General features: G+C 50.1%; 1 protein-coding gene and 1 non-coding gene across 2 annotated transcripts in view; both read right to left on the reverse strand.

Annotated features, from left to right (window-relative positions):
- Positions 1–21,394, reverse strand: part of SRPX2 (sushi repeat containing protein X-linked 2) — a 44,830-nt gene extending 23,436 nt beyond the window's left edge. The window contains exons 1-2 of the mRNA XM_063935759.1: positions 20,967–21,394; positions 19,018–19,158 (exon numbers count right to left, since the gene is read on the reverse strand). Of these exons, the coding sequence (XP_063791829.1) occupies positions 19,018–19,093 (76 nt within the window). The 5' untranslated portion in view covers positions 19,094–19,158; positions 20,967–21,394. The remainder of the gene's footprint in view (positions 1–19,017; positions 19,159–20,966) is intronic.
- TRNAE-CUC (transfer RNA glutamic acid (anticodon CUC)) lies at positions 18,643–18,714 on the reverse strand. The gene has a single exon. It is a non-coding gene; the product is annotated as a tRNA-Glu (tRNA).
- Positions 21,395–26,026: the final 4,632 nt, after the last annotated feature.

Raw genomic sequence — 26,026 nt, forward strand, 5'->3', positions numbered from 1 at the left:
GACCTGCTGGACACTGTCAGCTCAGCAGCACCGCAGACTGCTACAGTAAGCTACTATACTATAGTAGTATGTACAAAGAAGAAAGAAAAAAAAAAAACACGGGTAGGTGGTATACAATTATGGATGGACTGCCGAGTGCCGACACAGAGGTAGCTACAGCCGTGGACTAACGTACTGTGTCTGCTGCTAATATAGACTGGATGATTGATAATGAGATGAAATCAATATATATATGTATGTATATATAATATCACTAGTACTGCAGCCGGACAGGTAGATAATATATTTATTAGGTAATGATGACTGATGACGGACCTGCTGGACACTGTCAGCTCAGCAGCACCGCAGACTGCTACAGTAAGCTACTATACTATAGTAGTATGTACAAAGAAGAAAGAAAAAAAAAAACCACGGGTAGGTGGTATACAATTATGGATGGACTGCTGAGTGCCGACACAGAGGTAGCTACAGCCGTGGACTAACGTACTGTGTCTGCTGCTAATATAGACTGGATGATTGATAATGAGATGAAATCAATATATATATGTATGTATATATAATATCACTAGTACTGCAGCCGGACAGGTAGATAATATATTTATTAGGTAATGATGACTGATGACGGACCTGCTGGACACTGTCAGCTCAGCAGCACCGCAGACTGCTACAGTAAGCTACTATACTCTATAGTAGTATGTACAAAGAAGAAAGAAAAAAAAAAAACACGGGTAGGTGGTATACAATTATGGATGGACTGCCGAGTGCCGACACAGAGGTAGCTACAGCCGTGGACTAACGTACTGTGTCTGCTGCTAATATAGACTGGATGATTGATAATGAGATGAAATCAATATATATATGTATGTATATATAATATCACTAGTACTGCAGCCGGACAGGTAGATAATATATTTATTAGGTAATGATGACTGATGACGGACCTGCTGGACACTGTCAGCTCAGCAGCACCGCAGACTGCTACAGTAAGCTACTATACTCTATAGTAGTATGTACAAAGAAGAAAGAAAAAAAAAAACCACGGGTAGGTGGTATACAATTATGGATGGACTGCCGAGTGCCGACACAGAGGTAGCTACAGCCGTGGACTAACGTACTGTGTCTGCTGCTAATATAGAGTCTAGACTGGATGATAAATTATTGATAATGAGATGAAATCAATATAATATCACTAGTACTGCAGCCGGACAGGTACTATATATATTTATTATGTAATGACTGATGACGGACCTGCTGGACACTGTCAGGTCAGCACAGCACCGCAGACTGCTACAGTAAGCTACTATAGTAGTATGTATAAAGAAGAATGAAAAAAAAAAAACCCACGGGTAGGTGGTATACAATATTATATATATATATATTATATACAATTATATATATATATATATATATATATATATATATATATATATTAAACTGGTGGTGATTGATTATTAAACTGGTGGTCACTTCAGGTCACGTTGCAACTTGCAACTAGTACTCCGAGGCCTAAGCAGACAATCACAAAATATATTATTATACTGGTGGTCAGTGTGGTCACAACAATGGCAGTGTGGCACTGACTCTGGCAGCAAAAGTGTGCACTGTACGTTATATGTACTCCTGAGTCCTGCTCTCAGACTCTAACTGCTCCCCACTGTCAGTGTCTCCCCCACAAGTCAGATAATACACTTACAGTCACACTATCTAATCTATAAATATCACTTCAGCAAGTAGTATACAGTATAGTAGTACTCCTCCTAATAATGCTCCCCAAAATACTGTGTCTCTCTCTTCTCTAAACGGAGAGGACACCAGCCACGTCCTCTCCCTATGACTCTCAATGCACGTGTGAAAATGGCGGCGACGCGCGGCTCCTTATATAGAATCCGAGTCTCGCGATAGAATCCGAGCCTCGCGAGAATCCGACAGCGTGATGATGACGTTCGGGCGCGCTCGGGTTAGCCGAGCAAGGCGGGAAGATCCGAGCCTGCTCGGACCCGTGTAAAAAACCTGAAGTTCGGGCGGGTTCGGATTCAGAGGAACCGAACCCGCTCATCTCTAATATTTATGTATGTACTCAGTCTTGGTAAATGAAGTCACATAGACTGGGATCGGTCACTGGTGTAATGGTTACATAAAAATGGTTTGCTTCAGGCACGAAGGTGAACACAATCATTATCAGTTATTTATATAGCGCATACATATTACGCAGCACTTTACACAGGTGATTTATCCGTATATTTACTAAGCCTTGGAGAGAGATAAAGTGCAGATAGATAAAGTACCAGCCAATCAGCCCCTGTCATGTTACAGGCTCTGTTTGAAAAATGACAGGAGCTGATTGGCTGGTGCTTTCTCTCCACTTTATCTCTCTCTTAGGGGTACATTTACTAAGCAGTGATAAGAGTGGAGAAGTGAGCCAGTGGAGAAATTTCCCCATCAACCAATCAGCAGCTCTGTATCATTTTATAGTATGCAAATTATAGATGTTACTTCAGTGCTGATTGGTTGCCATGGGCAACTTCTCCACTGGCTCACTTCTCCGCTCTTATCACTGCTTAGTAAATGTCCCCCTTAGGCTTAGTAAATAGACCACTGAGTCATTTTAAGCAGTCCCTGCCCCAGTGCATCTTATAATCTATATGACCTATCCAATAGACAAAGTCACAAACACATGGAGAACATACAAACTCCACACATAAAGGTCCAAATTTATTAAGCCTTAACAAGTGATAAAGTGGAGACGGATAAAGAGTGATAAAGTACCAGCCAATCAGCTCCTAGCTGTCATGTTTCAAACACAGCCTGTTACATGGCAGTTAGGAGCTGATTGGCTGGAACTTTATCTCTCTTTATCCATCTCCACTTTATCACTTGTTAAGGCTTCATACATTTGGGCCATAGTGCCTTTTGAATGTAACTAATGCCATCAGGGCTGCGAGGCAGCAATGCTAACCACTGTGCCAACCCTGGTGCACATTGAACATCTCCAATTGTCCACTCTTTAAAAGGCTTGATACACTTCCCCCAATGAGCGTGTTATTTCTCTTTATTCCAGCCAAAGCAGCTTTTACATTTGCTCTGAGTAACAAATGTGACACCGTGCAGATGTTTATAATAACCGGGTACATTATATGGAAGCTCTGAGTCATTCTGTCCACTTAGCATCTCATCCATAGATGGTTCCCACAGGAAAACACACGGAGCAGACAGACACTCAGCCCTAGAAAGACCAGAGGTTCCCAATAACTCACATGAAGTTCTTAATGACTTCAGTTTTATTTCATCACTTTTATAGCCAGCCAGAGCACAGCTTGGGCCGAATCGCAGCGCCGCGGAAGCCTACAGCAGCCGTAAAGGTTTATTCAGGAGAATGCTGCAAGTCACACACTGGCGGTTACCCTGGAAGTTAGCTAGAAACGTTTGGTCAGAAAAATTATACAAAAAAAAAAGTTTTTAGTTTTCTGTATGTTATAATTAATAAGGAGTAATAGCCTGTAATTGTCTATAAACTGATATTATTTCCACACATTATGGGTTTAATTAAACACAAATGCCCTTATTTATCAATGAGTCATAAACTTCACTGTGAGTGATAAATTGCACCGGCCAATCAGCTCCTTCCATGTCACAGGCTGGGTTTGAAAAATGAAGTTAGGAGCGGATTGGGTGGTGCAATTTATCACTCATTGATAAATAAGGGCACATGTTTCCTACATCTATACACTTATATTAATCTTTCTCTTACTGACGTGGAATCTCTGTGTGTAGTAGACATCCACTAGGTCTCTACAAGAGCCATGCACAGCAGTCGCATCTCACCTGACAGCACCAACCCCTATTCTTATTACCCTAACAGGTGATAGGTTGGGGTGTCATCTCCTAGCCCTCAGAGTGACGGTGTGGTGCCGACATGTAGGTGTCGGAAGTCCACTGCTGGTTACTCCATGTGGTGGCATCACAGAGGGCATTCCAAAGATTTAATGAGTGACATGAGGCCTCAGTGATCTAGGCGCCCCCTAATTGATGGCACTATAGGCAGCTGCCTAGGTTTGCCCAATGGTACTTCTGTTCTGGCCCCGCCTGTTCTTTGCAGCGGTGTGACATGACAATCCCTTATTGCTGAATGAGAAAAGCTTCTCCTGATAATGGTTATTTAGGAATAGCCCTTAAACCCAACCGTCTATCAAACCGTGACGCATTATCGGTGACACAACAGCGGCCACTTATGTCGCCCTCACACAGATTAGTGGCATAGCCTGGCATAGGAACCCATAGCCCCGTCAGTCTCATATTGTACAGGACAGTGGCCTGTGACTTCCACAGAGGATCAGATGACAATGTGCAGTAACGGAGCTTTGCGGTTTCAGTCACCAAACCCCTGGACATTTGGAACAGATTACAGCTGGAATGGAACAACGTTACCCAGCAGCGCGTTCCTCCCCCTCCTCCGTCCCACGCTGGCTGTCCCTGTATTCCCGGCACAGGCCTCAGAGTGGCTGCCGGGAACACGCTCTGTGCTCCATGTATGTGGAACAAAAGGTAGTCCCAGTTTAAGGGGCACTTTTCTCTGTTTCTGTTTATATTCTTGTTTTTCTTGCTGGTCATTATAAATGAGTGTTACCAGGAGTCCCCTCCTGACTCCACTTGTGATTTTTCCACTGACACTGTGGTGAGGGAAGTAGTAGAGCGAGGGTGCTTATTGTCCATCTCCTGCTCCTCCCACCGCGGCAGTGATTGCAGGAAGAGCATTGTGTCACCCCGTATCCCCTCTGTAATCACTCGCTGCAGAGTGCAGCGCTGGTGAAGGGCGAGGAGAGTGCCCCGTCTCTGCCGCCTGGAGTGGGAGGAATGACCCTGATAACGCCACTGGCTGCCAGAGCGTGCTAGGGGTTGTCATAATTTGTAAGAAGGCTATATACAGTAGGCTCAGGGGCAGCGAGAGGGAGCATGGGGGTATAGGACTGCCAAGGGGGCACAAGAGTGCACCCAAGATGGCAAGACTGTGACCCTTTAAACAGGAGGCACAGAATATATGGTCCGGTGTGCATAACGGACTGTGGCCACTAGTGACAGGGTCCGATAGATCTCCTGGCGGCAGGATTGCATGGGGCCGGTAGCTGGAGTGCATGGGGCCGGTAGCTGGAGTGCATGGGGATGATAGCTGGAGTGCATGGGGACGATAGCTGGAGTGCATGGGGCCGGTAGCTGGAGTGCATGGGGCCGGTAGCTGGAGTGCATGGGGCCGGTAGCTGGAGTGAGTGCATGGGGACGATAGCTGGAGTGCATGGGGATGATAGCTGGAGTGCATGGGGATGATAGCTGGAGTGCATGGGGACGGTAGCTGGAGTGCATGGGGCCGGTAGCTGGAGTGCATGGGGCCGGTAGCTGGAGTGCATGAGGATGATAGCTGGAGTGCATGGGGCCTGTAGCTGGAGTGCATGGGGATGATAGCTGGAGTGCATGGGGATGATAGCTGGAGTGCATGGGGCCTGTAGCTGGAGTGCATGGGGACGATAGCTGGAGTGCATGGGGATGATAGCTGGAGTGCATGGGGACGATAGCTGGAGTGCATGGGGCCGGTAGCTGGAGTGCATGGGGCCGGTAGCTGGAGTGCATGAGGATGATAGCTGGAGTGCATGGGGATGATAGCTGGAGTGCATGGGGACGATAGCTGGAGTGCATGGGGACGATAGCTGGAGTGCATGGGGCCGGTAGCTGGAGTGCATGAGGATGATAGCTGGAGTGCATGGGGATGATAGCTGGAGTGCATGGGGACAATAGCTGGAGTGCATGGGGACGATAGCTGGAGTGCATGGGGACGATAGCTGGAGTGCATGGGGCCTGTAGCTGGAGTGCATGGGGCCTGTAGCTGGAGTGCATGGGGACGATAGCTGGAGTGCATGGGGATGATAGCTGGAGTGCATGGGGCCGGTAGCTGGAGTGCATGGGGCCGGTAGCTGGAGTGCATGAGGATAATAGCTGGAGTGCATGGGGATGATAGGGATGATAGCTGGAGTGCATGAGGATGATAGCTGGAGTGCATGGGGACAATAGCTGGAGTGCATGGGGACAATAGCTGGAGTGCATGGGGACAATAGCTGGAGTGCATGGGGCCGGTAGCTGGAGTGCATGGGGACGATAGCTGGAGTGCATGGGGACGATAGCTGGAGTGCATGGGGACGGTAGCTGGAGTGCATGGGGACGGTAGCTGGAGTGCATGGGGCCGATAGCTGGAGTGCATGGGGCCTGTAGCTGGAGTGCATGGGGACGATAGCTGGAGTGCATGGGGCCGGTAGCTGGAGTGCATGGGGACAATAGCTGGAGTGCATGGTGACGATAGCTGGAGTGCATGGGGACGGTAGCTGGAGTGCATGGGGACGGTAGCTGGAGTGCATGGGGTCGGTAGCTGGAGTGCATGGGGTCGGTAGCTGGAGTGCATGGGGTCGGTAGCTGGAGTGCATGGGGACGGTAGCTGGAGTGCATGGGGACGGTAGCTGGAGTGCATGGGGCCTCACTCATCTCACTGTGCACTTTATTGCCTTTATCTAATTTGTATACTGATATTATTGCCTACTATAACTAGGGGCTGATCGGGGATTATTTGTCGTATAGATATGCAGTTATATTCGCTGTGGCGAGCTAAGGTGGTGGGGTGTTAGGGAGGCACAGACTAATGTGGACCTCCAGTCACTGAGCAACACTGAGTCAGGACTCTCTGGCGTCTCCCTCTCTCTATATATTCTCACTGATGACCGATCTAGGGACCTGTATTGAAAAATTCCTGTTTGCTACCACAGATGTCTCAAACAGCAATGGGCCCCGCGCGTATGTGTGAGGTATGCGGCTTGTAGCTGTGGGCTGTATACAGTGTTTATGTCGCTTTGCACGGGAAACATCTGTTCACCTCATGCAGGAATGTCCCTATTTGGTGATCTCAGGTGTAGAGGGCAGATTATAGCAGCTGCTACCTGTATCCCCCGTCGCTCACTGTCTCTCTGCAGGTCTCAGCCTAGGCCACAATGACTTAAGGAAAATTAATGCTCTCTCTCAAGATTTCCTCTCCCCAGGTAAGTGAGGTAGGTATCCGGGTGTGGTTCATCAAATCGACAGTGTCTAGGTCGACAATGTTTAGGTCGACAGTCACTAGGTCGACATGGATGGAAGGTCGACAGGGTTTCTAGGTCGACATGTGCTAGGTCGACAGGTCTAAAGGTCGACATGATGATTTTTATTTTTTTTGCTGTCGTTTTCTTCGTAGAGTGACCGGGATCCCAAATTAGTGCACCGCTTCGCTCGCCATGCTTCGGGCATGGTGCCTTCGCTCCGCTACCGCTACGTTCGGCACACTTTACCGTTCCAATCGTAGTCCACGTGGATCGTTAAGTGTGAAAAAATTCAAAAAAAGAAAAAAAAATGTGAAAAACTCATGTCGACCTTTAGACCTGTCGACCTAGCACATGTCGACCTAGAAACCCTGTCGACCTTCCATCCATGTCGACCTAGTGACTGTCGACCTATAGTGGTCGACCTAAACATTGTCGATCTTCAGACCGGATCCCAGGTATCCAGGGAGGGTATTTCCCTCAATGCCTCTATCTCTTACCTCATGAGTACTGCTGGAACCATCTTCCAGAACCCATCTTAAGTTCAAATACTCGCATATGTAGAGCAATCGCCGAAAGCCATATATGTCTGCGCTGCCTCCTGCGCCACTGGATGCATTTATATAGGCTTCAAGATCAAATGCGCTTGAACACAACTGTCAGTCACTAGTAATTAGGCAACACTCCCCCCCCCCCCCCCCCCCCCTCCTTTCATCATTTAGTATAGTCACCGATTGAGGAAAATATAAAGTGCATGGAGGGATTGCACTTGACAATCAAAACCGCACGGATAGGTGTCAACCATGGCCGGCAACGGAAATATTGGGGCCCGGTACAGGTGTCCCCATTGACCCCCCCTGTTGCCGGCCCTGGTCCCACCACCAATTATTTTGTAGAAGCGATGGGCAAATATCCCTTAGCGTTCTGTGCGTGCACACAAGGGGAACAGTACAGGCCCTCAGGGATAGTGAATGAGGTTCCTGTCACACTGACACAGGAGACTGGGGTGACGGGTATACAAGACACAACGTCATGCGTCCAGCTCGCTGGCTGCAGATATCCCTTCCAGATGAGCAGCTGTCTGGATATGAAGCCATTACATAACAAGAAAATGCACTATGGCCAGTTACACCCATGCACTGACATCACTAGACTCTGCTGGGATGGACAGGTGAATGTATAACCTCATACATGACCTTGTATAAGAAGCCTCCTGCACTGGGCCTCAGGGGTGGGTGACACATAGGAGAGCAATCTGAATAATGATGCAGAATAGCAGCAGCCCACAGACACAGGAGCTGTAACCCCTTCTCTGCCAGGACTCACAGACAGAGGTACAGTATACAGCCATCATGGATTTCGCAGAATGGACCCTGTAAGGATTTGATCCTGTATTATAGTATTACATGTTGGCACAGCAGGGCGGAAACTAGGATTTTCGTCACCCGGGGCAAGGCAATAGTTTGCGCCCCCCCCCCAAAAAAAAAAAAAAAAAACAACAACAACAGTAAAACAAACTCTGTCAGACTAAAATATCAGATCATCAGGAAATTTGAAAAAATAAGAATTTACTTACCGATAATTCTATTTCTCGTAGTCCGTAGTGGATGCTGGGAACTCCGTAAGGACCATGGGGAATAGCGGCTCCGCAGGAGACTGGGCACAAAAGTAAAGCTTTAGGACTACCTGGTGTGCACTGGCTCCTCCCCCTATGACCCTCCTCCAAGCCTCAGTTAGGATACTGTGCCCGGACGAGCGTACACAATAAGGAAGGATTTTGAATCCCGGGTAAGACTCATACCAGCCACACCAATCACACCGTACAACTTGTGATCTGAACCCAGTTAACAGCATGATAACAGAGGAGCCTCTGAAAAGATGGCTCACTACAGCAATAACCCGATTTAGTTAACAATAACTATGTACAAGTATTGCAGACAATCCGCACTTGGGATGGGCGCCCAGCATCCACTACGGACTACGAGAAATAGAATTATCGGTAAGTAAATTCTTATTTTCTCTGACGTCCTAGTGGATGCTGGGAACTCCGTAAGGACCATGGGGATTATACCAAAGCTCCCAAATGGGCGGGAGAGTGCGGATGACTCTGCAGAACCGAATGAGAGAACTCAAGGTCCTCCTCAGCCAGGGTATCAAATTTGTAGAATTTTACAAACGTGTTTGCCCCTGATCAAGTAGCTGCTCGGCAAAGTTGTAAAGCCGAGACCCCTCGGGCAGCCGCCCAAGATGAGCCCACCTTCCTTGTGGAATGGGCTTTTACAGATTTTGGCTGTGGCAGGCCTGCTACAGAATGTGCAAGCTGAATTGTACTACAAATCCAACGAGCAATCGTCTGCTTAGAAGCAGGAGCACCCAGCTTGTTGGGTGCATACAGGATAAACAGGGAGTCAGATTTTCTGACTCCAGCCGTCCTGGAAACATATATTTTCAGGGCCCTGACAACGTCCAGCAACTTGGAGTCCTCCAAGTCCCTAGTAGCCGCAGGTACCACAATAGGCTGGTTCAGGTGAAACGCTGAAACCACCTTAGGGAGAAATTGTGGACGAGTCCTCAATTCTGCCCTGTCCGTATGAAAAATCAGGTAAGGGCTTTTATAAGATAAAGCCGCCAATTCTGACACGCGCCTGGCCGAAGCCAGGGCCAACAGCATGACCACTTTCCATGTGAGATATTTCAAATCCACAGATTTAAGCGGTTCAAACCAATGTGATTTTAGGAACCCCAAAACTACATTGAGATCCCAAGGTGCCACTGGAGGCACAAAAGGAGGCTGTATATGCAGCACCCCCTTGACAAACGTCTGAACTTCAGGAACTGAAGCCAGTTCTTTCTGGAAGAAAATCGACAGGGCCGAAATCTGAACCTTAATGGATCCTAATTTTAGGCCCATAGACACTCCTGTTTGCAGGAAATGCAGGAATCGACCCAGTTGAAATTCCTCCGTTGGGGCCTTCCTGGCTTCGCACCACGCAACATATTTCCGCCAAATGCGGTGATAATGCTTTGCGGTCACATCCTTCCTGGCTTTGATCAGGGTAGGAATGACTTCTTCCGGAATGCCTTTTTCCTTCAGGATCCGGCGTTCAACCGTCATGCCGTCAAACGCAGCCGCGGTAAGTCTTGGAACAGACAGGGTCCTTGCTGGAGCAGGTCCCTTCTTAGAGGTAGAGGCCACGGGTCCTCTGTGAGCATCTCTTGAAGTTCCGGGTACCAAGTCCTTCTTGGCCAATCCGGAGCCACGAGTATAGTTCTTACTCCTCTCCGTCTTATAATTCTCAGTACCTTGGGTATGAGAGGCAGAGGAGGGAAACACATACACTGACTGGTACACCCATGGTGTTACCAGGGCGTCCACAGCTAATGCCTGAGGGTCCCTTGACCTGGCGCAATACCTGTCCAATTTTTTGTTGAGGCGGGACGCCATCATGTCCACCTTTGTTTTTTTCCAACGGTTTACAATCATGTGGAAGACTTCTGGGTGAAGTCCCCACTCTACCGGGTGGAGGTTGTGCCTGCTGAGGAAGTCTGCTTCCCAGTTGTCCACTCCCGGAATGAACACTGCTGACAGTGCTATCCCATGATTTTCCGCCCAGCGAAGAATCCTTGCAGCTTCTGCCATTGCCCTCCTGCTTCTTGTGCCGCCCTGTCTGTTCACGTGGGCGACTGCCGTGATGTTGTCCGACTGGATCAGCACCGGCTGACCTTGAAGCAGAGGTCTTGCTTGGCTTAGGGCATTGTAAATGGCCCTCAGCTCCAGGATATTTATGTGAAGTGATGTCTCCAGGCTTGACCACAAGCCCTGGAAATTTCTTCCCTGTGTGACTGCTCCCCAGCCTCGCAGGCTGGCATCCGTGGTCACCAGGACCCAGTCCTGAATGCCGAATCTGCAGCCCTCTAGAAGATGAGCACTCTGCAACCACCACAGGAGAGACACCCTTGTCTTTGGTGACAGGGTTATCCGCTGATGCATCTGAAGATGCGATCCGGACCATTTGTCCAGCAGGACCCACTGGAAAGTTCTTGCATGGAATCTGCCGAAAGGGATTGCTTCGTAGGAAGCCACCATTTTTCCCAGGACCCTTGTGCATTGATGCACTGACACTTGGCCTGGTTTTAGGAGGTTTCTGACTAGTTCGGATAACTCCCTGGCTTTCTCCTCCGGGAGAAACACCTTTTTCTGGACTGTGTCCAGGATCATCCCTAGGAATAGAAGACGTGTCGTCGGGATCAGCTGCGATTTTGGAATATTGAGAATCCAACCGTGCTGCCGCAACACTACTTGAGATAGTGCTACCCCGACTACCAATTGTTCCCTGGATCTTGCCCTTATCAGGAGATCGTCCAAGTACGGGATAACTAAAACTCCCTTCCTTCGAAGGAGTATCATCATTTCGGCCATTACCTTGGTAAAGACCCGGTGTGCCGTGGACAAACCAAACGGCAGCGTCTGAAACTGATAGTGACAGTTATGTACCACAAACCTGAGGTATCCTTGGTTAGAAGGGTAAATTGGGACATGGAGGTAAGCCTCCTTGATATCCAAAGACACCATATAATCCCCTTCTTCCAAGTTCGCAATCACCGCTCTGAGTGACTCCATCTTGAATTTGAACCTGTGTATGTAAGTGTTCAAGGATTTCAGATTTAAAATAGGTCTCACCGAGCCGTCCGGCTTCGGTACCACAAACAGCGTGGAATAATACCCCTGTCCCTGTTGCAGGAGGGGTATCTTGATTATCACCTGCTGGGAATACAGCTTGTGAATGGCTTCCAATACCGCCTCCCTGTCGAAGGGAGACGTCGGTAAAGCAGACTTTAGGGGAGTGCCTGAGTCCGCTTGTAAAGCCCCAGCGTCATGCTGAGGACTTGGCAGAAACGGGAGAGGGCTTCTGTTCCTGGGAACTGGCTGTTTGCTGCAGCCTTTTTCCTCTCCCTCTGCCACGGGGCAGAAATGAGGAGCCTTTTGCCCGCTTGCCCTTATGGGGCCGAAAGGACTGCGCCTGATAATACGGCGTCTTCTTATGTTGAGAGGCTACCTGGGGTAAAAATGTGGATTTCCCAGCAGTTGCCGTGGCCACCAGGTCTGATAGACCTACCCCAAATAACGCCTCCCCTTTGTAAGGCAATACTTCCATATGCCTTTTGGAATCAGCATCACCTGACCACTGCCTCGTCCATAACCCTCTTCTGGCAGAAATGGACAGCGCACTTACTCTTGATGCCAGTCGGCAAATATCCCTCTGTGCATCACGCATATATAAAAATGCATCTTTTAAATGGTCTATAGTCAGTAATATACTGTCCCTATCTAGGGTATCAATATTGTCAGTCAGGGAATCCGACCAAGCCACCCCAGCACTGCACATCCAGGCTGAGGCGATTGCTGGTCGCAGTATAACACCCGTGTGAGTGTATATACATTTTAGGATATTCTCCTGCTTTCTGTCAGCAGGTTCCTTAAGGGCGGCCGTATCAGGAGACGGTAGTGCCACCTGTTTTGACAAACGTGTGAGCGCTTTATCCACCTTAGGGGGTGTTTCCCAACGTGCCCTATCCTCTGGCGGGAAGGGGTATGATGCTAATAACCTTTTAGGAATTATCAGTTTTTTATCGGGGGAAACCCACGCTTCATCACACACTTCATTTAATTCCTCAGATGCAGGAAAAACTACAGGCAGTTTTTTTTTTTTTTTCACCAAACATAATACCCTTTTTAGTGGTACTTGTATTATCAGAAATATGTAAAACATTTTTCATAGCATCAATCATGTAACGTGTGGCCCTACTGGAAGTCACATTCGTCTCTTCATCGTCGACACTGGAGTCAGTATCCGTGTCGGCGTCTGTATCTGCCATCTGAGGTAACGGGCGTTTTAGAGCCCCTGATGGCTTTTGAGACGCCTAGACAGGCACGAGCTGAGTAGCCGGCTGTCTCATGTCATCAACCGTCTTTTGTAAAGAGCTGACACTGTCACGTAATTCCTTCCATAAGCTCAGCCACTCAGGTGTCGACTCCCTAGGGGGTGACATCTCCATTACAGGCAATTGCTCCGCCTCCACACCATTTTCCTCCTCATACATGTCGACATAATCGTACCGACACACAGCACACACACAGGGAATGCTCTGATAGAGGACAGGACCCCACTAGCCCTTTGGGGAGACAGAGGGAGAGTATGCCAGCACACACCAGAGCGCTATATATATACAGGGATAACCTTATAGAAGTGTTTTTCCCCTTATAGCTGCTGTTTTATTTATACTGCGCCTAATTAGTGCCCCCCTCTCTTGTTTTACCCTTTTCTGTAGTGCGGGACTGCAGGGGAGAGTCAGGGAGACGTCCTTCCAGCGGAGCTGTGAGGGAAAATGGCGCCCATGTGCTGAGGAGATAGGCTCCGCCCCCTTCTCGGCTGACTTTTCTCCCGCTTTTTGCTGTATTCTGGCAGGGGTTAAAATACATCCATATAGCCCTGGGGGTTATATGTGATGTATTTTCGCCAGCCAAGGTGTTTCTATTGCTGCTCAGGGCGCCCCCCCCCCCAGCGCCCTGCACCCTCAGTGACCGGAGTGTGAAGTGTGCCTGAGGAGCAATGGCGCACAGCTGCAGTGCTGTGCGCTACCTTGATGAAGACTGATGTCTTCTGCCGCCGATTTTCCGGACCTCTTCTTGCTTCTGGCTCTGTAAGGGGGCCGGCGGCGCGGCTCTGGGACCGGACTCCGAGGCTGGGCCTGTGTTCGGTCCCTCTGGAGCTAATGGTGTCCAGTAGCCAAGAAGCCCAAGCTGGCTGCAAGCAGGCAGGTTCGCTTCTTCTCCCCTTAGTCCCTAGATGCAGTGAGCCTGTTGCCAGCAGGTCTCACTGAAAATAAAAAACCTAAAACTAAACTTTTACTAAGAAACTCAGGAGAGCCTCCTAGAATGCACCCTTCTCGGCCGGGCACAAAAATCTAACTGAGGCTTGGAGGAGGGTCATAGGGGGAGGAGCCAGTGCACACCAGGTAGTCCTAAAGCTTTACTTTTGTGCCCAGTCTCCTGCGGAGCCGCTATTCCCCATGGTCCTTACGGAGTTCCCAGCATCCACTAGGACGTCAGAGAAAAGGAGATACTATTGGACAATGGCCCTCATTCCGAGTTGTTCGCTCGGTATTTTTCATCGCATCGCAGTGAAAATCCGCTTAGTACGCATGCGCAATGTTCGCACTGCGACTGCGCCAAGTAACTTTACTATGAAGAAAGTATTTTTACTCACGGCTTTTTCTTCGCTCCGGCGATCGTAATGTGATTGACAGGAAATGGGTGTTACTGGGCGGAAACACGGCGTTTCAGGGGCGTGTGGCTGAAAACGCTACCGTTTCCGGAAAAAACGCAGGAGTGGCCGGGGAAACGGTGGGAGTGCCTGGGCGAACGCTGGGTGTGTTTGTGACGTCAACCAGGAACGACAAGCACTGAAATGATCGCACAGGCAGAGTAAGTCTGGAGCTACTCTGAAACTGCTAAGTAGTTAGTAATCGCAATATTGCGAATACATCGGTCGCAATTTTAAGAAGCTAAGATTCACTCCCAGTAGGCGGCGGCTTAGCGTGTGTAACTCTGCTAAATTCGCCTTGCGACCGATCAACTCGGAATGAGGGCCAATATTCCCCTATGTGCATCAAATGCTCTACAGCAGAGGTTCTCAAACTCGGTCCTCGAGGGCACACACAGTGCATGTTTTGCAGGTCTCCTCACAGAATCGCAAGTGAAATAATTAGCTCCACCTGCGGACCTTTTAAAATGTGTCAGTGAGTAATTAATACACCTGTGCACCTGCTGGGTTACCTGCAAAACATGCACTGTGTGTGCCCCCGAGGACCGAGTTTGAGAACATCTGCTCTACAGTATGCGTCACACTACACTACACTACATACCCTATATGGTACACTACATCACTACACTACATCCCCTTATATGCTACACCACATCAGTGTACTACATGCCCCTATATACTGCAATACATACCGTATATGGTACACTACATCACTACACTATATCCCCCTATAAGCTACACCAAATCCCCCCATCTGGGAGGCAAAGCGGAGCTTGATACTGCTAACTGAGAGCACAGTGCGCTTCTATAGCTTGTACAGTGCACTGCACGCTAGTTGCAGCACTGCGTGGCAAAGAAGAGAGTTTAAGACAGTAGCCGGCATAGAAGAGATCCCAGGTACTGGAGCTCACCTGCGCAGCATTGGAGCCAGCTGTGGGCAGACAGGTGGGTCAGAGACATTGCCAAGGGTGCTGTCTGGTGCCTCACCGGAGCAGCATAGCACTGCCGGTAAAAAAACAAAACATAAAAAAAAAACCCTGTTCCTTTGTAACTCCTTGGCGCCCCCTCAAAATCCTGCACCCGGGGCTCATGCCCCCTTAGCCCCCCCCCTAGTTACGGCCCTGGGCCCAGTATCCCCTCTGTGCCCTGAGTGCAATTCTCTCCACTTACAATGTATCCTGTACAATTCTCAGGTTTAGAAGAAGGGAGTATTCAGATACGGATACATTCAGTGGTCAGGGAATATATTACGGTCTGGTCACTTGGCTTTTTATCACCGTTTTATGGCAGCGATAGAAAACCACAAATCTCCAGTAGTTACCAACAGACCAGGGTTTGGTACCATGTGCCCCACATACCAGCCCTCCTGCATTTCCTACCAGCAATGGGTAACTTGCCTGTAATAGATGCAGAGAGATGCAGACATACACTTCTCACCAGAGGAAGCGGTTATCACTTTTTGATAAATAGACCCCACATCACAGTTTTATCAGATAAACGTCAGTCTTACACACTGATCCGGGCTTTGTATCTGGTGTCATTGAGACTGTTTCTTATGTTGTTTGGCATCAGAATTTACTAATCTGGGCAGCACAGAGGGTTAATCCTGCAGGAGGGAGGGGGTGTATATGGTTTCCCTGGCAGACATTACAATCACTGGCACATATCTGGCTGCCATAGATAGCAGGAGGGAGACTGTACTACAACTCCCAGCATTATCAAAAAGTGCAGGCGTGCCCACAAACAAAAAGGGAGGGCAAAGCGGAACATGGAAGCAGCACTGGTAATAATAAAAGCAATAAATAGTGTGCGGTGTATTTATTTTATATATGTAATATAGTAAATTAGTTACATTATAGATATCCCCCCCCCAATTGAAATTAACGAGGGAGGGGCAATAACTCTACTCATTCTAAAAGGGGTATGTGTCATTGGATCGACCACACTTAGGTCGACAGTCATCAGGTCGACTACTATTGGAGTAGGTCGACGGGGTTTATTTGTCGACTTGACAAAAGGTCGACATGAGATTTTTTTGATTTTTTTGGGTGTCGTTTTCTTCGTACAGTGACTGGGAACCCCAATTAGTGCACCGTGACTCCTCGCATGGCTCGCTTCACTCGCCATACATCGGGCAAGGTGCCTCGCTCCGCTACCGCTGCGCTCGGCACAAGTTACCGTTCCCAATTGTAGTCCAAGTGGATCGTAAAGTATGAAAAAGTTGTAAATTTAAAAAAAAAGAGTGAAAATCTCATGTCGACTCAAGGACCATGTCGACCTACTGCATGTCGACCAATAGTGGTCGACCTAATGACCGTATCCCTTCTAAAAGATTGCTGTTGAAGAACAAAACTTATTTAATTCATGCAGAGATTAGGTCGGGTTCCCCCTAACGCAGTGGTTCTCAAACTCGGTCCTCAGGACCCCACACGGTTCACGTTTTCCAGGTCACCCAGCAGCTGCACTGTGTATCACCAACTGTCATATTTTAAAAATGTTCAGGTGACCTGCAAAACATGAACTGTGTGGGGTCCTGAGGACAGAGTTTGAGAACCTGTGCCCTAACGAGTCGCTCTGATGAAGAATAAGAAGCAGAATGGCTGCGGAGGTCTTCCACGTACCCGGACCGTTCATGCTTTTCTAGCTTGTTTGCTGAACATTGATTTCTCTATAAATATTCCTCTTCAATAAACCCAGACAGACGGCAAATACTGAGAAAAATCCTCAGTTTTCAAGGGACAAATAATGAAAAGACGTCTCGTTCCGAATCTCCAAATCGTTTTCCTACCGCAGTGACTTGGGCTGAGCAAGTTCTGGATCTGGGTATTTTGCCCTGTTAGGTGCTCATCATTGAAATACTTACCCCCTCCGATGTCGCGATATTCAGAGTCGGGATTCTGTGGTCAGTCATGTGACCGCCGGGATATCATATGTATTCCTGGGCACAGATGTATGTCATACACAGCAATGGAAGGACCCTCCCTTCTCCTGCCTAAACCTAACCCCCCCCCCCCCCTCCTGCAGCAGGACGCTAGCCCATACTTCCAGGTCGGCTCAGCAGGGGGGGCGGGCAGTGACGTAACGTGCAGAGGGGCGCGGGCCAGAGGCGGGATGGGGGCGTGGCTGCGGAACGTGTCATGTAAGCCACGCCCCCTGCTGTGTAATGCCGCTATTACCGGCATTATACAGCAGGGGCGTGGCTGTGATGATGCAATTCAACAAGAATCGCGTCATCGCCTGCCTGGACCGCCCACTTTACTCGCTAAGTGGGTGGCCGGGCAGAGGGGACCCCTGAAATCGGGAGACTTGCCTGCTTTTCCAGGGGGCCAGGAGGGTCACCCGATTTTCGGGAGCCTCCTGGCCATTCCGGGAGAGCAGGCAAGTATGCGCTAGCCCGTCCCACTGTTAGGAGATCAGGATGCCGGCTGTCAGTATTGTGACACAGTATCTAGTGCGACATCACTAATTAGATGCTGGGATTGCGTCCTCCTTCGGAATCCTAGCGTCGGTATGTCGTCCACCAGGATTCCGTCTATCGGGACGGTAACTGCTTCCCGTTTTACACATGAATTCTGCCACTCAGTACACAGAAAGGCAGCCTGCGGCTGTTTCAGCTGCTGTGGAACCACAAATACCAGCATGTCCTGCAACCCAGAGAGATGCTGGAGAAGCAAAAGGTGAAACTCCAAGCGCACACAGCTGAGTTCTACATGCCGTATAATTAGGTGTACCATACTATCCCTTTAAACTGGGACGCTCATGAATTACACAGGTTCTGTGGCTGATTACAACCAGGTGAAATACAGGCTTGAAGTCAGCCAGCCACAGAACCTGTGTAATTCATAAGTGTCCTGGTTTAAAGGGACAGTATGGTAAGCCTAGATAGAATGAAATTAGGGGCAGGGAACGTGCGGCTTCTCCAGCTGCTGTGGAACTTTATGCGGCCCCCACCTAAGAGGTAAAGTATCAGCTGCGAGACAATAGCAACACAGAGAACAGGAAACACATTGTATCGAGAAGCCTCCTAGCCACGTCCCCTGCTGAGTCATGTGACCATGCTTGCAGCTCACTGCACAGAAATGGTGGATGGAAGAACGACCCGTTATAAATGCAGTAAATATATGTTATTGCTGTAATACAACAGCGGCAATGTGATCATATGAAAATAAATGAGGCAGCGTGTTTAAAATAACCATAAAGAAAAAATGTCTTTCCCTGACCGGGAATCGAACCCGGGCCGCGGCGGTGAGAGCGCCGAATCCTAACCACTAGACCACCAGGGAAGCTCTGACTTCCAGCATGAAAATGTTCTTACCTGAACAAGGGGCAGAACTCCATCTCCTCTCATGTAATCAGCACAATGTGTCAGCCAGATATTACACGGACGCTAGTTCTGTGCGAGATGCATTAACATTTTCCAATTTGGTTTTATTTTTTGTTAAATAACAGAAGTTTCCTGTGTGTTGTTCCAGACTTCAGGCGGAAAAGCCGACTGGAATGTAGCGGGATGAGGTGCGAGGAAAGCCAATAGACTCAACACGATTAAAATAGCAAAACTCTGTAAAGTGTAAAGAGAGACAATTTACCTTCATAGTACCGCGAGGACGCCGCGGCCGGTACCTTGGCGAGGGCAAGAAGCAGCAGCAGTATTGGTTGTTCCATGCCAGCTACCGTGTGTCAGACGCTGGTGTGTTGTGCCAGGAGTAATGAGACTCTTCCAGCAGCTTCTGCAGAGAAAATGGATTTTACAGCTGAATACAGCACAGTGTATAATCTGTCCCAGTCATGCGAAGGGAATGTCTTCTGCCGAGCTGGTCTGTGTAAGTGATCATTATACTGCTGATTAGAGAATTAGAGAACCACTACACCCAAAGTGTATGCGTTATTTCAGAAGCAGCTAACAGTCACAATCTCTCTCACACACATATATATATATATATATATATATATATATATAATACATACACACACACACACGTAATCAGAACTTTGTGGGCCCCGTAGCAAATTTTATAAGGGGCCCTCCAACTCAGGTCCTCCCCGCAAGAGTGGGTATGGCTAGTTAAAAGACATGGTTGGTGTGAATGTCAATATTATACTACCAGGAAGTAACCTGCCAGACCCGGAATCTGCGGGTGGCGCAATGCTAATGGAAAAAAATAATTATAATAAAAAACAGCGCAGTGGGATTGCTTGCTGGGAAGACAGGCCCCCTAGGCGGCCAGACCCCATAGCGATTGCATCCCTTGCACCCTCTATAGGTACGTCAATATATATATATATATATATATATATATATATATACACATATACACACACCCCATCACCTCCCAACATTACACTAAGGCTGGCCATCCCTGTTGGTGCATGGCTAAGATTCTGCTACACCACAAATGGCGGCGTGGCTACACCATGTTGGGGTCATGGCTGTGTGGAAAGTAACGACAAAGAGGAATCAGATTCTCCCAGGCAGCCCCCATGTTCCCCCGCAGTCACCGATCCCATAAACATACTGCGAAGGCGGATAATGCGCGGTGCGAGAACCTGCAGTAAAGTGATAGCGATAGATATCCCTTTACTGACATCCTATTCACCGAAACAGGCTCCGAGCAGAGTCGCTGTCCCGGCGAGGGATTATTAATGTTCTCTAACTGTAAGTCACTGTTTTCCTGTTTTGCTTATTTGTTTATGTACTCTGTAATTGGGCGCTGCGGAACCCTTGTGGCGCCATATAAATAAAGGATAATAATAATATTCTTATTCAGAAATTGCTAACAAAAATAATTTCTTATTGAGGCAATATGCGGTGATGAGAACCGGTCATTTGTGGGACCCTGCTGACACCAATGATAAATAGACCTCTCTATGTCTAAAAGGATTCCCCCTCCCCCACTTATATAATGCACTACAGACATTTATTTAATGGACTCAACCTGTAATGACAGAGATGCCAAGCTACTTAAAGGGGTAAATAGAGCAGTGAGCCAGTGGAGAAGTTGCCTATGGCAACCAATCAGCATTGAAGTAACATTTATAATTTGCATACTATACAATTGTACAGAGAAGCTGATTGGTTGCCATGGACAACTTCTCCACAGGCTCACTTCTCCACTCTTTTCACTGCTTCATGAATAGACCCCTAAAATGGGGCAGACGTATTAAGCCTGGAGAAGTGATAAAGAAGTGATAAGTGGAAGGTGATAACGCACCAGCCAATCATTACGGGTTTGAAAAATGACAGTTAGGAGCTGATTTGCTGGTGCGTTATCACCTTCCACATTATCACTTCTCTATCCCTTCTCCAGGCATAACATCTGCCCCGTTGGGTTTGTCATCTATTCTGCAAATGATCAGAATGGACTCTGTAAAGATGAACGTTGAGGTTCTAGGTGGTGCAAGCCTATCAGCTGTAACCTTCCCTATCTCCCATTAGGTACAAGACCCCCTGCCCCTGATCCTACCTCACTTCTCCAGAAGGTACTGTGCCTGAATATCATCCGCTAGCCCACAGTAACACATGGAGACCCCTCCTTACCAGATGACGCCTCTTCCCAGCTCCTGGCAGTCAGGAACCAGCTGCTGGTCGTCAGAACCCCGGTCCTACAGCCCAGATGTGCAGCCGTCAGACCTCTTCTGGCTCTGTACACTCATAGTGGAGGAGAGGGAAGTATTTGGGGGGGGGGTGGAGGAGGAACGGCTGCCAAACAGCAGCTTGTCTGTGTCCACACTTCATTGTGGAAAACTATGGACAGGGTGTACACCCCTCTTAAAGTTGCATTGCCTGCTGTTATATTGTTATTGTGTGCATGTGCGGAGAGTGTGGTCCGCGCTCAGTAATTACACTGCACAGGATCCAGACTTCTCACAGAAAATATATCTGATTCATAAGGAATGTTGGTTATAGTTCTGCACATGGAACACGCATCATACGACTGGGTACAGCAGGTGGAGCCGTCACTCCCATCAATAGGAACTAAAATAAATCAGAAATACAATGTATAAGTGCAGAGAGGGCCTCGTACAATAAGCCCTATCTCTGGGAGGCGTGGGTGGCGGGGCGGGTAGGGTTCCTTGTAAATCAGGGGTGCACCCCAATAGGGCCAATTTCAGGACAAGCCATGGAGCTGTAAGGAAAGGGCCCGGCCATGGAGCTGTAAGGGAAGGGCCCGGCCGTGGAGCTGTAAGGGAAGGGCCCGGCCGTGGAGCTGTAAGGGAAGGGCCCGGCCGTGGAGCTGTAAGGGAAGGGCCCGGCCGTGGAGCTGTAAGGGAAGGGCCCGGCCGTGGAGCTGTAAGGGAAGGGCCCGGCCGTGGAGCTGTAAGGGAAGGGCCCGGCCGTGGAGCTGTAAGGGAAGGGCCCGGCCGTGGAGCTGTAAGGGAAGGGCCCGGCCCTGGAGCTGTAAGGGAAGGGCCCGGCCATGGAGCTGTAAGGGAAGGGCCCGGCCATGGAGCTGTAAGGGAAGAGCCCGGCCATGGAGCTGTAAGGGAAGGGCCCGGCCATGGAGCTGTAAGGGAAGGGCCCGGCTGTGGAGCTGTAAGGGAAGGGCCCGGCGATGTAGTGCGTGGCTTTCGTGTGCTGGACAAGGTCTGGGCGGATCGGGGACATTGCCTCATACGTCCTGATTTCTAAAATCAGTTACTTTTGTAGATATGGGGTGGAAAGTTTCGGTAGACCTTAAGTTCTTGTGATCAGTGCGACAAGCACAGTAATAAGAGCTCCCAATCTCTATTATCTGTCACTACCGCCTTGGAACTGGACAAGTCCATAAGGCCGCTGGCGGTCACCTCTTCTCCAGTATCTGTGTACACACCCGGCTCCACACACCCCGCTCTAGGCTGCAGCAGCAGCTGCTATGTAACGCTGAGGAGGTTCCTGATCAGTACAGGAATGCCTCTGCAGTGTCTGCTGTGCTCTGATTGGCTGAGTGACACATCACACACAGTCACTCCGCCAATCAGGGCACAGAAACGAGGAGTCAGGAATCAGGATGGCTGCTGGAGAGGAGACTGCAGGCAGCACAGGGGGAAGTGGTCAGTGTGTGTGAGAGTCACAGAGTGTGTGTCACTGTGTGTGAGAGACACAGAGTGTGTGTCAGTGTGGGTGGGAGGCGTCAGTGTGGGTGGGAGGCACAGAGTGTGTGTCGGTGTGGGTGAGAGGCACAGGGTGTGTCAGTGTGGGTGGGAGGCAGAGTGTGTGTCAGTGTGGGTGGGAGGCAAAGAGTATGTGTCAGTGTGGGTGGGAGGCACAGAGGGTGCGTCGGTGTGGTTGAAAGGCACAGAGGGTGTGTCGGTGTGGGTGAGAGGCACAGAGTGTGTGTCGGTGTGGGTGAGAGGCACAGAGTGTGTGTCGGTGTGGGTGAGAGGCACAGAGTGTGTGTCGGTGTGGGTGAGAGGAGGCACAGAGTGTGTGTGTCAGTGTGGGTGCGAGGCACAGAGTGTGTCGGTGTGGGTGAGAGGCACAGGGTGTGTCAGTGTGAGTGGGAGGCAGAGTGTGTGTCAGTGTGGGTGGGAGGCAAAGAGTATGTGTCAGTGTGGGTGGGAGGCACAGAGTGTGTGTCGGTGTGGGTGGGAATCACAGAGTGTGTGTCGGCAGGGCCGTCTTTTCGTATGGGCTCAGTGGGCTCTTGCCCAAGGGCCCCAGGAGTATAAGGGCCCTAGGCTGATAGCTGAGGGTCCCCTCTTTCCAGGGGTACCAGATTTTTGAAAATCGGCCTTGGGGAACTGGAGATATCCAACGTGAAAGCAGTGGTCCCCATCCGAGCCTGTTAATTGCTCTTCCCAGCCAGATATCTCGGGTTCTGTCTGACATAGAGTATTTCTGAGGGTATAATCCAAAAGCGGAGACTCTCCCCTTTTGCTTGACACTGTCAGCTTGTCTCTACTATGCCCAGAACCAGAGATATCAGCCTTCCAGCAGCTTGTCCCTGCTCCAGCTCCACACGCCTGGTATGCAGTTTTATATATTCATTGGTGAATTGCTCTGGCTCCTGACCTCTGATCCCCAAGTCCCCAGAACCTTCTGAAAGGTGGGAATCTCTAGTTTTTTATCCCATTCAAAGCTAAGAAATATATTTTCAGGAACTTGAGATATCTGCAGTCAAGCAAGCTGCCCTCCCACCAGATAATGATGAATATTAAGCCCACTCCACTATCCACCCCTCCCCTGTGTATTAAACACCCCCTACCACCCCGGAAGTCATGTACCAGGGCTTCTTCATCCAGCCCAATGCCCTCTCTACAGTTTAGTGTTCTCCCTCCCACCCCATCTGTGCAGTAAAGGAGCAAATTACTGCTCCAGGTCCTACATGCTGAGCGGAAGATAGAACACCCCCTACCACCCACGGGACATCAAAGCTACCGCTGATAGCACCCCCCACCCCTATCGCTGGAGGATGGGTAGGGGGCCCAATGCATTGCTGTGCCCAGGAGCCTTCACTGCTGTTAAGACGGCCCTGTGTGTCGGTGTGGGTGAGTGGCACAGAGTATGTGTGAGTGTGGGTGGGAGGCACAGAGTGTGTCAGTGTGTGTGGGAGGCATCAGTGTGGGCGGGAGGCACAGAGTGTGTGTCAGTGTGGGTGAGAGGCACAGAGTATGTGTCAGTGTGTGTGGGAGGTACAGCGTGTGTGTCAGTGTGGGTGAGAGGCACAGAGTGTGTGTCAGTGTGGGTGAGAGGCACAGAGTGTGTGTCAGTGTGGGTGAGAGGCACAGAGTGTGTGTCAGTGTGGGTGGGAGGATGCACAGAGTGTGTGTCAGTGTGGGTGGGAGGAGGCACAGAGTGTGTGTCAGTGTGGGTGAGAGGCACAGAGTGTGTGTCGGTGTGGGTGGGAGGCAGAGAGTATGTGTCAGTGTGGGTGGGAGGCACAGAGTGTGTGTCAGTGTGGGTGGGAGGCAGAGAGTATGTGTCAGTGTGGGTGGGAGGCACAGAGTGTGGGTCGGTGTGGGTGAGTGCCACAGAGTGTGTGTCGGTGTGGGTGGGAGGCACAGAGTGTGTGTCGGTGTGGGTGGGAGGCGTCAGTGTGGGTGGAAGTCACAGAGTGTGTGTTGGTGTGGGTGAGTGCCACAGAGTGTGTGTCGGTGTGGGTGGGAGGCACAGAGTGTGTGTCTGTGTGGATGGGAGGCACAGAGTGTGTGTCGGGGTGGGAAGCACAGAGTATGTGTCGGTGTGGGTGGGAGGCACAGAGTGTGTGTTAGTGCGGGAGAGGCACAGAGTGTGTGTGAGAGTGGATGAGGCACAGGGGGTGTGTCAGTGCGGGAGAGGCACAGAGTGTGTGTCAGAGTGGGAGAGGCACAGAGTGTGTGTCAGGGTGGGAGAGGCACAGAGTGTGTGTCAGTGCGGGAGAGGCAAAAAGTGTGTGTCAGTGCGGGAGAGGCACAGAGTGTGTGTGAGAGTGGGAGAGGCACAGGGTGTGTGTCAGTGCGGGAGAGGCACAGAGTGTGTGTCGTGTGGGTGGGAGGCACAGAGTGTGTGTCGTGTGGGTGGGAGGCACAGAGTGTGTGTCGTGTGGGTGGGAGGCACAGAGTGTGTGTCGGTGTGGGTGGGAGGCACAGAGTGTGTGTCAGTGCGGGAGAGGCACAGAGTGTGTGTGTGTGTGAGAGTGGATGAGGCACAGGGTGTGTGTCAGTGCGGGAGAGGCACAGAGTGTGTGTCAGAGTGGGAGAGGCACAGAGTGTGTGTCAGTGCGGGAGAGGCACAGAGTGTGTGTCAGTGCGGGAGAGGCACAGAGTGTGTGTCAGTGCGGGAGAGGCACAGGGTGTGTGTCAGTGCGGGAGAGGCACAGAGTGTGTGTCGTGTGGGTGGGAGGCACAGAGTGTGTGTCGGTGTGGGTGGGAGGCACAGAGTGTGTGTCAGTGTGGGAGAGGCACAGAGTGTGTGTGAGAGTGGGAGAGGCACAGGGTGTGTGTCAGTGCGGGAGAGGCACAGAGTGTGTGTGAGAGTGGGAGAGGCACAGGGTGTGTGTGAGAGTGGGAGAGGCACAGGGTGTGTGTCAGTGCGGGAGAGGCACAGAGTGTGTGTGAGAGTGGGAGAGGCACAGGGTGTGTGTGAGAGTGGGAGAGACACAGGGTGTGTGTCAGTGCGGGAGAGGCACAGAGTGTGTGTGAGAGTGGGAGAGGCACAGGGTGTGTGTGAGAGTGGGAGAGGCACAGGGTGTGTGTCAGTGCGGGAGAGGCACAGAGTGTGTGTGAGAGGCACAGGGTGTGTGTGAGAGTGGGAGAGGCACAGGGTGTGTGTCAGTGTGGGAGAGGCACAGAGTGTGTGTGAGAGTGGGAGAGGCACAGGGAGTGTGTGAGAGTGGGAGAGGCACAGGGTGTGTGTCAGTGTGGGAGAGGCACAGAGTGTGTGTGAGAGTGGGAGAGGCACAGGGTGTGTGTGAGAGTGGGAGAGGCACAGGGTGTGTGTCAGTGCGGGAGAGGCACAGAGTGTGTGTGAGAGTGGGAAAGGCACAGGGTGTGTGTGAGAGTGGGAGAGGCACAGGGTGTGTGTCAGTGTGGGAGAGGCACAGAGTGTGTGTGAGAGTGGGAGAGGCACAGGGTGTGTGTGAGAGTGGGAGAGGCACAGGGTGTGTGTCAGTGCGGGAGAGGCACAGAGTGTGTGTGAGA

This window comes from Pseudophryne corroboree, chromosome 8, assembly GCF_028390025.1.
Source record: "Pseudophryne corroboree isolate aPseCor3 chromosome 8, aPseCor3.hap2, whole genome shotgun sequence".
In the NCBI taxonomy this organism is placed as follows: domain Eukaryota; kingdom Metazoa; phylum Chordata; class Amphibia; order Anura; family Myobatrachidae; genus Pseudophryne; species Pseudophryne corroboree.